This window comes from Rattus rattus, chromosome 2 (assembly GCF_011064425.1).
Source record: "Rattus rattus isolate New Zealand chromosome 2, Rrattus_CSIRO_v1, whole genome shotgun sequence".
Lineage (NCBI taxonomy): Eukaryota > Metazoa > Chordata > Mammalia > Rodentia > Muridae > Rattus > Rattus rattus.
Window position 1 is genome coordinate 155,008,687 of NC_046155.1, and position 14,593 is coordinate 155,023,279.

General features: G+C 51.1%; 1 protein-coding gene across 1 annotated transcript in view; it reads left to right on the forward strand.

Moving 5' to 3' along the window:
- Mybpc2 (myosin binding protein C2) overlaps nucleotides 1-14,593 on the forward strand; it is a 23,576-nt gene continuing 8,983 nt past the window's right edge. The window contains 17 exon segments of the mRNA XM_032893744.1: nucleotides 1-19; nucleotides 1,741-1,824; nucleotides 2,229-2,315; nucleotides 2,520-2,668; nucleotides 2,860-2,977; nucleotides 4,175-4,223; nucleotides 4,368-4,427; nucleotides 8,334-8,527; nucleotides 8,830-8,962; nucleotides 9,079-9,203; nucleotides 9,344-9,398; nucleotides 9,400-9,447; nucleotides 10,315-10,487; nucleotides 11,481-11,646; nucleotides 12,915-13,021; nucleotides 13,360-13,389; nucleotides 13,523-13,662. Of these exon segments, the coding sequence (XP_032749635.1) occupies nucleotides 1-19; nucleotides 1,741-1,824; nucleotides 2,229-2,315; nucleotides 2,520-2,668; nucleotides 2,860-2,977; nucleotides 4,175-4,223; nucleotides 4,368-4,427; nucleotides 8,334-8,527; nucleotides 8,830-8,962; nucleotides 9,079-9,203; nucleotides 9,344-9,398; nucleotides 9,400-9,447; nucleotides 10,315-10,487; nucleotides 11,481-11,646; nucleotides 12,915-13,021; nucleotides 13,360-13,389; nucleotides 13,523-13,662 (1,737 nt within the window).

Consider the following 14,593-nt stretch of genomic DNA (forward strand, 5'->3'; position numbering starts at 1 on the left):
ATGCCTGAGGCTAAACCAGGTGGCTGGCCCGAAACCTGCTTGGGGGTTGGGGGTGGGGTGGAAGGTAGGGTGCCGACAAGGGGATGTCTCTACTATGGGAGGAGGGGGTCCTTTGCCTGTTCCTACATCTAGGTAGAGTGTGGGTTCCTTCTCTGCTTGGAAGAGGGACCCTTTCTGTGTGAACAGATGCGTTCCTTCCAAGTGAAGGACGATGAGGTCTACTGCCTGTGTAGGGCCAGGAGTTCCCTTTCCTCTTCTGGGACTGGGAGACCCATCTTGAGTAGAAATCTCAGTTGTGAAATTATAAATTGGCCTCGGTGGTTTCTTTTCTTTTCTTTTTTTCTCTCCTTCCTTCTCTCCGTGCTCCCTCAGTCCACCCTACCCCCCAATCCTCCGCTCCCAAGTCCTCCAGGCTGCCCTCGAACTCTGCAGCCCAGGCTGGCCCCAAACTCACTCTGGAGCCCAGGTTGGCTAGGAAGTCCTAATATTATTGCCTTAGTCTACCAAGACTGGATGATGGGCATGTGCTACCACCCCTTCTAAGGGTCTCCTTTTCTTCCTTCCTTCCTTCCTTCCTTCCTTCCTTCCTTCCTTCCTTCCTTTCTCCTCTTCCTCCTCCTCCTCTTTCTCCTCCCCCTTCCCTTCCTCCTTCTCCTTTTTTTTTTTTTTTTTTTTGTTTTTCAAGACACAGTTTCTCTGTGTATCCCTGGCTCTGGCTGTCCTAGAACTAGCTTTGTAGACCAGGTTGGTATCAAACTCACAAGAGATCCACCTGTCTCTGCCTCCCATGTGCTGGGATTAATGGGATGCCGCACCACCGCCTGTCAATTGAACTTTTCCGGGTGGTGGGGTGGGCAGGTGTCTCCTTTTCTTGAGGTTTATGGAATCTTGTTTGTGCACGGCTGGGGCTCAGTTTGGGGATAGGGTCCTCTCCAGGTGGGAGAGCACCCTCTAGGTAGTTGAGTCTCCTCACTGAGTGAAGATTGGGGATCACGGGGTGCTTCTAGGGACACAATAGGACTCCATGCGCATGGGATGATACTCTTCTGTGTAAATATGAGAACCCCCTTTGTGTGTGAGTTGGGCTTCTGTGAAGGAATGATGTGTCTCTCTTCCGTGGGTGGAGCCCTCTTTTTCCTGCTATGCTGGGAATAGAATCCAGAGCCTCCTACCTGCTTGGCAAATACTGGCCGTGTGCCAGCACCCCCACTCTCTACATTCACAGTTAGGGATATTCCTTGGGGGGCAGGGACAGTCTATATGCTGGTTGGGGCTTTCTCTTTTTGTGAAAGTGGGCACTGCACACAAGCCCTGGTGTCACCTACCCCAAGGTGGCTGGTCCCCTGGGGTCAGCCCAGCCTGGCTGAGGTAGAGACCAGCTCCCTTGCACAGACTGACCCATGGGTCAGTGACCCGCACCACATGAGAGACTGCTGTGGTCAGCACCAGTGTCCAGTTTCCAGCCCAAGGGAAGGGCTAATTATACCCCAAACCTGAAAGGTCAGGCTGGTGGCCAGAGGCTGGGTGAGGCTACAAGGGGAAGGGGAACCTGACTCCATACTCAGGGTTGGACCAACTTATACCAGGATGGGGGAGCTGTACCCCACCACACTACCTCCATCGGAGGGAGGAGGGTCTGAGGCCTCGACCTCTGGTTCTGAGGAAGAAGGTCTGGGTCTGGCCACTGGATTCTGGGGGAGAGAACCATTTTATGCTGAAGTCTCAACTTCTATGTTACAGCGGCCAAAAAGGCTCCCAAAGGCAAGGATGCCCCGAAGGAAGCCCCCGCAGCAAAGCAGACTCCTCCTGCAGAGCCCCCCAAAGGTGAGCTGTCTCCTCCTGGCCCTTCTCCATGCTGTTCTAGACTTTCCTTGTCTCTTCCCTATAGCTGTCCCCACACAGGGTCCGAGCCACAGACCTTCCTGGCTTCCCAGCCTCCCAGGCTGGCACCGCACTCTGAGTGATGTCTCAAGCAATTCTTGCCCGGTTCCCAAAGGCTGTGTCCATATTTACAAGCCCTTCACCCCAAAGTCCATTCAAGACCATCCTGACTGTAACCTGCTGGTCCGCAGATGGGGGGACTGAGGTCCTAGGGACTGGGGGAGCCCAGCAAAGCTCCCTTTGGATTAAAACCCAAGTCACCCCTGTGATTTCTGCTTTCTGAGCAGAAGGACTCTTACTGACCCCTCCAGGTCACTGCTGACCCCCTAACCCTTTCTCCTGAGCAGAGGCCCCACCGGAAGACCAATCCCCAACTGTGGAGGAGCCTACAGGCCTCTTCCTGAAAAAGCCGGATTCTGTGTCAGTGGAGACTGGTGAGCACTTAGGTCTAGAAACGGAGTCTGAGGGAGTAGCGTTCAGTCTGGACCCCTGGATCTGAAGGAGAAGCACTAAGGAGGACTCCTGGGTCTGAGGGAGGGGAGCTAGGCCTGGACTCCTGGGTCTGAGAAAGGAGCGCTGGGTCTTAAGCTCAGGGTCCTCTCTGGAGAGCTTAGTTCCTCACTACCTCTCTCCTCCAGGGAAGGACGCAGTGATTCTGGCCAAGGTGAACGGAAAGGAGCTCCCAGGCAAGCCCAGCATCAAGTGGTTCAAGGGGAAGTGGCAGGAGCTGGGTAGCAAGAGCGGAGCCCGGTTCACCTTCAAGGAATCCCATGACTCAGCCAGCAATGTGAGATCCCCTACGGGACCAGAGGCGGGGCTGGCTACCGAGCCGGGGCTCGTGGAGCTCTGGCACCCCCTAGAGGGTGGACTGAGGTCTACAGTGTGGACTAACTAGGACCGGCTGGCGCGCAGTGCTCTGGGGCTGGGGCGGGAACTTGGGGACTGTGAATCTCAAGCACCCGCCACCCTGGCCCCCAGGTGTACACCGTGGAGCTCCACATTGGGAAGGTGGTCCTAGGGGACCGCGGGGATTACCGTCTAGAGGTCAAAGCCAAGGATGTCTGCGACAGCTGCCCGTTCAACGTGGATGTGGAGGGTGCGCTGGCCGGGGCGCAGGCGGGGGCGCAGGCGGGGCCGGGGGGCGCTGGCTTGGGTGGAAGGTTCTGGCTGGGGTGGATGCAGGTGTGGAGATGGGGTGGTCATAGTCTCTTGTAGGAGAGGGTCCAGACCCAGTAATGGAAAGGGGGGAGACAAGGTCCGCAGGCTCTGCGTAGGAGGAGGTGTATAGACTTAGCGGGTACAGGTGTTCAGCAATTTGGGATACCATGCAAGAGCTTACGAGGTTTCCAGGTTTGTGTAGGTTTGTGAGCTGAAGGCTTGGGACAGGGTCTCCTGCCTCATAGAATTTGGGTGTATGGGTTCAAGAAGGGGTGCACAGTCCAGGTAGGTTTAGGAGCAAGCAGGGATCCAGAGCCGCTGGGGTTCTGCAGCTCACAGTGTGTGAGGCTTGAAAGCAGGGGCAGCAGGAATGAGCTCACCCTGGCCTGGAGGTCAAGATCTGTTGACTGGAGGGTGGGCACGCCGACCAGCGGAGGGGCACTCCAAAGAGAAGAGAAGTTGTCCCGTTATACACTTTTCACCCAGCACTGAAGATGAGGAAGGATGGTTGGTGCCAGCCCCAAGTGAGGCTGGGTTACACAGTGAAATCCTGCCTCAGAATAAATAAATAAAAACAATAAATTAAAAAAGATAGGAAGGGGGCTGGAGGGATGGCTCAGTGGTTAAGAGCACCGACTGCTCTTCCAGAGGTCCTGAGTTCAAATCCCAGCAACCACATGGTGGCTCACAACCATCTGTAATGGAATCTGATCCCCTCTTCTGGTGTGTCAGAAGACAGCTACAGTGTATTTAAATAAAATAAATAAATAATAAAAAAAAAAAAGATAGGAAGGGGTTGGGGTTTAGCTCAGTGGTAGGCGCTTGCCTATAGGCCCTGTTAGGTCCCCAGCTCGAAAAAAAGGGAAAAAAAAAAAGATAGGAGGGAGATGCAGAAAGGTATATGTTCCAGGACAGCCAGGAATACACACACACACACACACACCTGAGAGAGAGAGAGAGAGAGAGAGACACAGAGAGAGAGAGAGAGAGAGAGCGCACTGTGTAGGCCTGCAGAGAGGGTGTGCTGGCCCAAAAGATGGAGGAAAGTGTACCCAAAGAGGTTGTGAGTTGTGAATGCCTTGACAGGACATCCTGGTCCTCCTTTGCCTTACCTTTCTCTATCATCTGTCCCCAGCACCCCGTCAGGACTCATCCGGCCAGAGCCTTGAGAGCTTCAAGCGTTCGTGAGTGCCTCTGGGTCCTGGGAAGAGGTGTCACTGTCACTGAGGATCAAGGGAGATTTTTCTTGGGAAGTGGAGATGGGAAACAAGGAGTGGGGACCCTGGGATAGATCTTAGTGGGTTCCCACCTCCTCTTCATGATTACAGGGGTGACGGGAAGTCAGAAGATGCAGGTGAACTGGATTTCAGTGGCTTGCTGAAGAAGAGGTGAGTCGGTCCAGAGGAGACAGGTGGGGTCACAGGAGAGAGACAGTAGCCAAAGTGCCAACACTTCATTTCTCCTTATGAACCTCCCTGAATTTTCTCCTTTTCTATCCACCTTCTCTCCCTCCTTTCTTTCCTTTCTCTTCCTCCCTTTCTCCCTCCCTTTCCTTCCTTCCTTCCTTTTTCTTTTCTTCTGTATGTGGTGTATGAGTGTGTGTGTAGGGGGCAGAGGTTGATTTCTGGTATTTTCTATCACTCTCCACTGTGTGTGTGCGCGCTTTGGCTGGCCTTGCCTGGGGCTCGCTATGTAGACTGGTCTGGTCTCAAATCCATAGAGGTCTACTTGCCTTGGACACTCAGGTGCTGGGATTAAAGGCATGCACCACCATGCCTAGCCGTCTATTTTATTTTTAAAGATTTATTTATTTTATGTAAGTGAATACACTGTAGCTGTCTTAAGACACACCAGAAGAGGGCATCAGATCTCATTACAGATGGTTGTGAGCCACCATGTGGTTGCTGGGATTTGAACTCAGGACCTCTGGAAGAGCAGTCAGTGCTCTTAACCACTGAGCCATCTCTCCAGCCCTTTATTTTTTGAGATAGGATTTCTCACTGAGCTTGGAATTCAATAGGTTGGGCTAGAGCAAGTAACAAGGTCCAGGCATCCAGTTCTCTCCACGCCCCCCCCCCCATATTTTTATTATGCCTGCGGATTTGTGCAGACGAGTGCTATACCCGTGGAGACCAGAAGAGGGTGTTGGATTCCTTAGAACTGGAGCTACAGGTGGTTGTGAATTGCATGCTTGAGGGTACTGGGAACTGAATCTGTGTTCTCTGGGAAAGCTGTGTGGGCTTACCTACAGAGCCCCACCCCCATCCTGCAGAGCCCCACCCCCATCCTGTAGAGCCCCTCCCCCACACTACAGAGCCCCTCCCCCTTCCTCTCCCCAGCCCACACCTGGCATTTACAGTCTTAGGTCCTTATGCTTGTGCAGCAAGCACTTGGCTCACTGAGCCATCCTTCCGGTCTCCACCCCAGGTTTTCGGTTTATTCCAGTACCATCTTGTCTCTATCTTCATTCCTTCCCATCAGCCCATCCACACTGTCCATAATACCATCCTGTCAGCCATCTGCCCAACAAGTCCTTGAGGCCACCAGCTGTGGCTTACCCTGCTTCTGCCCCCTACTGGTCCAGCTATGCTTCCTTCCAACCCACACTTACCATCACTGGCCCCCCACTGGCTCCTACCCAGCAATTCGTCCACTCCGCTGTCGCCCTCAAATCCATCTGCCTCACAGATCTACTCTTCTCCCCAGCTTCTGGCGTTCCATCCACCAACTGCCATGGGTGTCTCCTTGATTTTCTTTTTCTTTTCTTTTTTCTCGGGCCGAGGGGCGAACCCAGGTCCCTTAAGCTTGCTGAAGCAAGCGCTCTACCACTGAGCTAAATCCCAACCCCGGATGTCTACTTGTTAATCCCTCTCCCCTCCACACACTCATTCCCTCCACCAACAAGGTACTTAACTGTCCTTATATCCACCCACCTCCCTGCCTGTTTATTCAACTGTACCTGCACCTCTCCCCCACAGCACCCAACAACCTTCCCAGACGTCTGCTCCCACACAGCCCAGCCGGCCAGCCTTTTTCTTTCATTTCTTTACCCCGCACTGACATGAACCCTCATCCTTTGAGCCAACCCCTTAGAGCTTTCTGTTAAACTTAGCAGTGTGAGGTTGGTATTGTGTAGGTAAAATAATAGTGGTGGTGGTGATGATGATGATGATGATGATGATGATGATGATGATGATGATGGTGATAGTAATAATTGCATTGGGGCTGTGAAGACGTCTCAATCAGTAAAGTGCTTGCTATGCAAGTGTGAAGACCTGAGTTCAAGTCTCCAGCACTCATGTGCACAGCCAGGTACAGATCGTGCTTCTGTAACTGCAGCACTAGCGCAGTGGGGAGAGATAGATTCCTGGGGTTTGCCGGTCAACCAGCTCAGGTAAGTCAGTGAGCTGCAGGTTCGGTGAGACCAATCATGACTCAAAAACATAAGGTGGGCCAAGAAAATCAGAAGGCTCACTGGGTAAGGGCTCATGTCATGCCTGAGGACCTGCACTCCATCCTTGAGAACCACATGTCAGGGGAGAGGACTAACTTCTGAAAATCGTTCATGCTATAGTGTGGGAGTGTACATGAACACACACACACACACACACAAGTACATGTGTATGTGAGCAAACATAACATTCATGCACATGCACATACACACAAGTACATGCATATGTGAGCAAACAGCATTCATGTACATGCACATACACACAAGCACATGCACATGTGAGCAAACAGCATTCATGCACATGCACATACACACAAGTACATGCACATGTGAGCAAACACGACATTCATGCACATGCGCACATACAATACAAACATTAAAACATTTAAATATAAGGTGGAGAAGTTTGAGGAAAGACAGTTGATACCAACTTCTGGCTACACGCAGAGACGCACATGTGTACACTCACATGCACATATGCACATGTGCACACATGCACACACAGCAGAATGGATAGATTGTGACAATTTATTGTTGTTCTTCGGAACACTTTCTCTCTCTCAGGCATCCAGCATGTTCTCAGCCATGCGTCCACCCTTCATAGCTTCATTTATCCCACTGACAGCTCAGCTTACCGACTCGTTCCTCTGCGGGTCTTCTTAGCTGGCCATGGGCTTGGCCATCTTGTATTCATCATGACCCAATACTTGTTCAACCCTCCTAGCTACATATGTGTGTACCCTGCTATTCTCCACCCACCCGCCCATCTGTTTATCTGTCCTCTCACCCTCTACTCTTGACACCAATACAATATTCATGTTCTAAGTTCACCCCACACCTACTCTCTGTTCCTTCCTTCTTTTTTTTTTTTTTTTTTTTTTTTCTTTTTTTTTGGAGCTGGGGACCGAACCCAGGGCCTTGCACTTCCCTAGGTAAGCGCTCTACCGCTGAGTGTTCCTTCCTTCTTGAAGACCCCTGCATGCATCCCTTTCTTCGTGCACTGCACCTCTCATGAGTCCTTCTGTCCACAAGGCACTGGGCTGAGAGGCACAGGAAAGCCCCACTTGATCCTGGCCTGACTTCTTCAATGCCTTGGGAAGACAAGACAGGTCCAAAGACAGGGATACACATGGGGCAATTTGGCGTGGTTGGAGGAGGTGTCTGCAAGGATCTGAGACCTCAGGGAAGGGTAGGTCAAGCGGCCTTGGAGGACCACAGACACTTCACAGAAGAAAGCACTGGCATTAGGGTTTGCAGGATAGAAAGGGTCACAAAGGCAGGGCATAAGGGGCTGGAAGCAGCAAAGAGCCCTAGGGAGCAGAGAAGCCTGGAAGCTAAGGATGGGTCTTGAAGCTGGTTTGAATGGCTGGAGTGGTGGTGCTGGAAAGGTAGGTAGGTTGGTGATTGCCAGAATGAGGAGCTGGGCTCCCCTGAAGGCAGTGGGGAGGCACAGCAATATTCAGAACAGGGAAGAGATGGTTTCTGATGTGGATGTTGGAAATGGTCTGTGGGGTGGAAAAACCTAGAAAGGAAGGTGAATTATAAATATTTGCTGGATAAGTGATGGATGGATGGATGAATGGATGGATGGATGAATGGATGGATGGATAGATGGGTAGATGGGCAGAGAAATAAGGGTTGGATGGGTGGGTGAGCGGATGGGTTGATAGATAGGTGGATGAGTGGATGGATGGATGGATGGGTGAATGGATGGATGGGCGAGTGTCTGGGGAGATGGGTAGAAAATGAAAGAGCATGTAAATGGATGGTCACATAACAAAGTGCACCATGGGGGTTGAGGAGTATCCTGATCTCCTCCATATTGGTGTCCCTGATCCCTCAGGGAAGTAGTTGAGGAGGAAAAGAAGAAGAAGAAAGATGATGATGATCTGGGCATACCCCCGGAGATTTGGGAGCTCCTGAAAGGGGCCAAGAAGAGCGAGTATGAGAAGATTGCCTTCCAGTATGGCATCACTGACCTTCGTGGCATGCTGAAGCGGCTCAAGAAGGCCAAGGTGGAGGTCAAGAAGAGTGCAGGTCAGCACTGACTCTAGGGAGATAGGTATGCCCTCCAACATAGGGGGTGTGAACCCCGGACCCAGCTTCTGGTGGCCCTCACCTGGCAAGTGGTTGACCTGACTCTCAAGGGTCTCTAAGCCCACAGGAGACTCCAGACTTTACCCTGGAAAGACTAAGGTCTGAAAGGAAGACTTGACTCCTCTAGAGATGATCAGGGCAAAGAACTCTCCTCTCTGCCCCCTGGTCTCCTGTCCTCAATGCTGGTCATATCCACACCCCTTGGTCTGTTCTATGTCCTATGGTCCTCTCTTCATCCCTAGCCTTCACTAAGAAGTTGGACCCAGCCTACCAAGTAGACAGGGGCAACAAGATCAAGTTGGTGGTGGAGATCAGTGACCCAGACCTTCCTCTCAAGTGGTTCAAGAATGGCCAGGAGATCAAGCCAAGCAGCAAGTACGTGCAGGGCAGTTGCTGCACAGAGGGCGATTTGGAGTGAATGCCCGGAGTAAGAGTGGGTTCCAAACCTTTCCCTTTGGTGGTGTCCTCTACAATGGCTGCTCTCACACCAGGTATGTGTTTGAGAATGTGGGGAAGAAACGAATTCTTACGATCAACAAGTGCACGCTGGCAGATGATGCTGCATATGAGGTGGCAGTCAAAGACGAGAAGTGCTTCACTGAACTCTTTGTCAAAGGTGGGGCTGGCTCCAGCCTGAACCTGGGGAGGGAGAGAGAGAGAGGGAGGGAGGGAGGGAGGGAGGGAGGGAGGGGGGAGGGAGGGAGGGGGAACTGAGTGGGCCCTGAAACTGCTGGCTCCCTCTCTCTCACTACACAGAGCCTCCAGTCCTGATTGTCACCCCACTGGAGGACCAGCAGGTGTTTGTGGGTGACAGTGGAAATGTCGGTGAGAGGTATCTGAAGAGGTGCACAGGTCATGTGGTGAGTTGAGCTTCGGTTTCTGAGCAGAGCACAGACAGGTGTCTTTAGGTTCTTCACCTCAGCCCTGGTCTCTAACGGACCCAGAACTCCCTGGGAGACTCTGATCCCATTCAGGAGGCTCCTGAGACCTCCGTTAATCTTTAAAACTCCCCCTTTATTCTTGACCTCGATTCTAGAGCTGACCCATGTTTGTCCCATTCTCCTCAGGATCTTTTCCTGATCCCTTCCATTGAATTGAACGTTAACTTATCTATCAGCCACTCATTTGCCCTTGGATGTATCCATCTATGCGTGTTATCCACCTGTCCATCATCCTCTCATCCATCCATCGTGTACCCACCCATCACCCATCCACTATCCATCACCCACCTATCATGCTTGTATGCATCCATCTTACTATTATATACCTGCCATTCTGTCCACACCCCTCCATCCATGAATTAGCCATGTCTTCTATAATCCATTCACCTCTCATCCTTCCCCCCAACCATTGTCAGTCCATCTTTCCATCATTCATCCACCCATCCACCATCCTTCTATTCCCTTTCTCCATCCATCTGTCCATCCATCCATCCATCCATCCATTCATCCATCCATCCATCCATTATCAATCTATTTATCTGTTCATATCTGCATCTATTCATCTCTCCATCTACCCCCTACCCAACCCCTCCATTGACTCATTCAGCCATTCACCTATCATCTTCCAACCCATCATTGTCAGCCACCCTTCATTCATCCATTCACCCACCCATTCCCTACCCCTCCACCCATTCATTCCCCATCTAAACCAACCGCATGCCTGCCCATCCCTGCTCTACCCACAACCCACATTTCCACCTTGAGACTGCTGACCACTCCACCCAGGATGAAAGATGGCGTGGAGATGACGCGGGAGGATTCCTACAAGGCACGCTACCGCTTCAAGAAGGACGGGAAGCGGCACATCCTCATCTACTCTGATGTGGCCCAGGAGGATGGGGGACGCTATCAGGTCATAACCAATGGTGGCCAGTGTGAGGCTGAACTCATTGTGGAAGGTATGGCTTCCTCTCAGAGGGCTGGATGAAAGCCCTGAGGCTCCAGATCAGAGTGTGTCCTCTTCTACCCCTACATGGCCAGACTCTCCGTCTTGTGCTTAGACTGGTGCAGCAGGCACCATGACCTTCCCGCTGCATTGACATTTCTTCCCCCAGCTCACCACATACAGCACTGAATGAGGTCTGTATTCTGGTTGATGTGGATTCCATAGGACTTTATGTCCTATGAGTCTATATTACTCAGAAAGAAAGAAAGAAAGAGAGAAAGAAAAAAGAAAAAAAAAGAAAAGAAAGAGAAAGAAAGAAAGAAAAACAAAACAAAGCAAAACCCATGTCATTTCAGTCAAATGACTAAGTTTTTTCCACATGTGGCCATTAAACAAGGAAAGTGCCCCTGAGCTGACTCCTGGGAGTGGACTGCCAAGGTGACTTCTCAGATGACACCATTGTACAGGGGAGAGAAAGAGGCAAGGAAGGACGTAGGGGGTTGACAGACATGAATATATACATATATGTGTGTATATACATTCACACGCATATATACATGTAGGGATATAGTTACACATTCATCTCTCTCTACCCAGGGGTTCTGTGAGTTAACACTTTTAAGTAAAATAACAGGAAAACAAATTGCATTTTATCAGGGCATGCTAGCCAAGAGTTCTACCACTACTCTGGCCTCGCAGTGGGGGATTCTGGGCAGAGGCTCTGGGCACACCCCAGCCTGCCTCAGGGCCTTTGCATACATCTTCCTGGGAGGCTTTCAGCATTCTCTGTAGCATTTCCCTTGCCCTTCTCAGGCCACCTCACTCCTAATTCATGGAATGACCTTGTTCACTGTCTCCCACTAGAGCGTGGCCCTCCACGCGCAGTAGGTGGTCTGAAGCTTACCCATCATTACATCTCCAGAACAGCACTCAGCACACAGTGGGTGCTCAGTCTTTGTGCCTGCCTGGAGTGGCCAGGTTCTCACCCTTCTTCCTCCTTCTCCAGAGAAGCAACTGGAGGTCCTGCAGGACATCGCCGACCTGACGGTGAAGGCCTCGGAACAGGCCGTGTTCAAGTGTGAAGTGTCTGATGAGAAGGTAACGGGCAAGTGGTACAAGAACGGGGTGGAGGTGCGGCCCAGCAAGAGGATCACCATCTCCCATGTGGGCAGGTGAGGCACAGGCAGAAGAGGCAGGGCGGGGTGTGAGTCCTTGGTTGGCTGAGCGGGACACGTGTATCCGTTAGCTACGGCCGTGGAATAGACTCACCAGTTTAGAAGAAGCCTTGCTTTAATCTGAGTATGCCGGTCGGTTGGGAGCTGGCTGATCCATCAAGATCTCGCTGCAAAGGCATGGTGTGGGGAGAGGTCAACTGGGATCAATTTGGGACTCACAGGAGAGCAAGAGGTTAGAATTCAGTAGGCAGTGTGTGAGCACCAGAGATAGATACCTCCCGGTCCGCTCAATGTCTGAGACCTGTGGCTGTGACTGTGATCCAGTGTCACACCCTCCCTGGTTCTTTTAGGAGAGCTGTTTGTTTTCATGAGGAATTGTAGCTGCTGGTGGCATTGATGATGATAGTACCAGTCTTGATGCTGACGGGGAACTTGCTGAGTGCCAGCACCCCCCCCCCCAGATGTCTCACAACTCTGCGAGAGTGTCATCACCTCTGTTTATGGTTGAAGACACTGAGGCACAGAGAGGTTTGGTAGCTTGCCCAAAGCCACACAGCTAAGAAGTGGGGCCCAAGCTCAGGCTAGAATATCTTAGAACCTCAAATAAGAGCAGTGGCAAACATGAGAACTTGAGTTCAATTCCCTGCACCCATATGGGACACTGGGTGTGGTAGTGTGTGCTCATAATCCCATCACTGGGGAGGCAGACAGAGGAGGATCCTTGGAGTTTGCGGGACAGACAGCCTAGCTTAATTGATGAGACCCAGGTCCCACTGAGAGGCCTTGTCTCAAAATGGAGAAGGGCTGGAGAGCTGTCAGGATGCTCAGGAGCACTGGCTGCTCCTGCAGAGGACCCTGATTCAATTTCCAGCACACACAATGGCTCATTGTGCACATGCAGATATGAAGGCAAACATGCATACATATACACTTACGGGGAAAAAGAGGAGGGGGCTGGAGAGATGGCTCAGTGGTTAAGAGCACTGACTGCTCTTCCAGAGGTCCTGAGTTCAAATCCCAGCAACCACATGGTGGCTCACAACCATCTGTAATGGGATCCAGTACCCTTTTCTGGTGTGTCTGAAGATAGCTAACGACAGTGTACTCATATAAATAAAATAAATACATTTAAAAAAAAGGGGGGGGGAAGGAGATGGTACCTAAGGAATGAGGTGACTCTCTGGGCTCCACATGCTTCTCTTGTTGGCATTCATGGAAGCATATGGGGTGATCTGGCCTGACCCCACTCCACCTACCTCCTCTAGATTCCACAAGCTGGTGATCGATGATGTCCGCCCTGAGGATGAGGGAGACTACACATTCGTGCCTGATGGCTATGCCCTATCCCTCTCAGCCAAGCTCAACTTTTTGGGTAAAATCAGCTTTCTTTTTCTACTAGGAATGGAGAACCCACCCTCCCAGACCTTCAGGATCTCAGGATGTCTCCCTGCTGAATTGAGATCCCTAGTGTTACCATGGAGGTCATAGCAAGTGTTTGTGGGACCATGGATAGAGTCCGATGAGATGTTCAGAGCATGGGATATGCTGATGCATATTCATGGGGAGTAGGCATGCCTGGGGCATCTTTCCCTTCCCTAGGACCCCAGACTCAGGCTTGCTTCCAGAGGTTTCTCTGCCTCTGGATTATGACGGAAAGATGAGGCAGGGACCTGACAGTTTTCCTCTAATCCTCCCATCTTGTCCTTCCAGAAATCAAAGTGGAGTATGTACCTAAGCAAGGTAAGGGTCAGGTGGTCCCCGTGTAATTAAAGTCTGAGGGAGGAGGCCGGGCTCTGATGGTGGAATGTTGCTTCTCTGGGGACCCTGATGGAATTGGGAAGCCAGGTCCCCAGTGCTTCTTTTGTGCCTCTAGAGCCCCCAAAGATCCACCTGGATTGCTCAGGGAAGACCTCAGATAACTCAATTGTCGTGGTGGCTGGAAACAAGCTGCGACTGGATGTGGCCATCACAGGGGAGCCACCTCCCACTGCTACCTGGCTAAAGGGAGATGAGGTGGGTTTCTGCCCCTGGTCCCTCTCCCTCTGGATCTGCTAAGTGGGTTTCAGGCAAGGGACTTTCCTTCTCGGAACTTCAGTTTCATATGAAATGAGGACAGGTCTTCCTTCTGTGTGGTATAGTTCTGAAGACTGTAGGTTGTGCTGGTATGCAAGACATGGGCCCAACACACAGTGTCTTCTCCATCCATTGGCCTTTTCATCAGGCAGCTAGTTAGTCAAGACTGCCAGTTCATCCATCTCTTCAGTAACCTTTCTATCCACCACTTACTGACCTATCAACCCACTCACCCACCCACTGACCCATCATCCACTCATCCACCCATTCATCCACATATTTACCCATCCATTCACCCATCAATCTATTCACATACCCATCCATCCCTCCTGCTACCACCACCCATCCATTTATCCACAATCCATTTATCCTTACCCAACCCATCCACCTACTACCTATTCACCCATTGATCTGTTCACCAACCCACGTCATCCATGATCTACTCATTCTTCTGCAATCGATCCACTCATCCATCTACCACCAATTCACTCATCTATCTCATCCACAATTCATTCATCAATCCATGCTTCCACACCCGTCCCTCCGTCCCTCCGTCCCTCCCTCTCTCCTCCATCCCCCCAAAAAGTCCACCTATCCATCCATCTACCACTTGTCTATTCACTCCTTTATCAAAAACTGCTTTGGCTCTGTCTATTCTGGCACACATGAAAGTCAGCTCACTCACCTCTTCTGATGTTAGACAGTGTTTAATTAATGTAACCAATACCAGAGCTAGATAAGATATTCTCTCTGTCTCTGTCTGTTTCTCTGTCTCTCTCTCATCTATCTATCTATCTATCTATCTATCTATCTATCTATCTATCTATCTATCTATCATCTATCTATCGCTACCATCTATCCATCTGTCTAT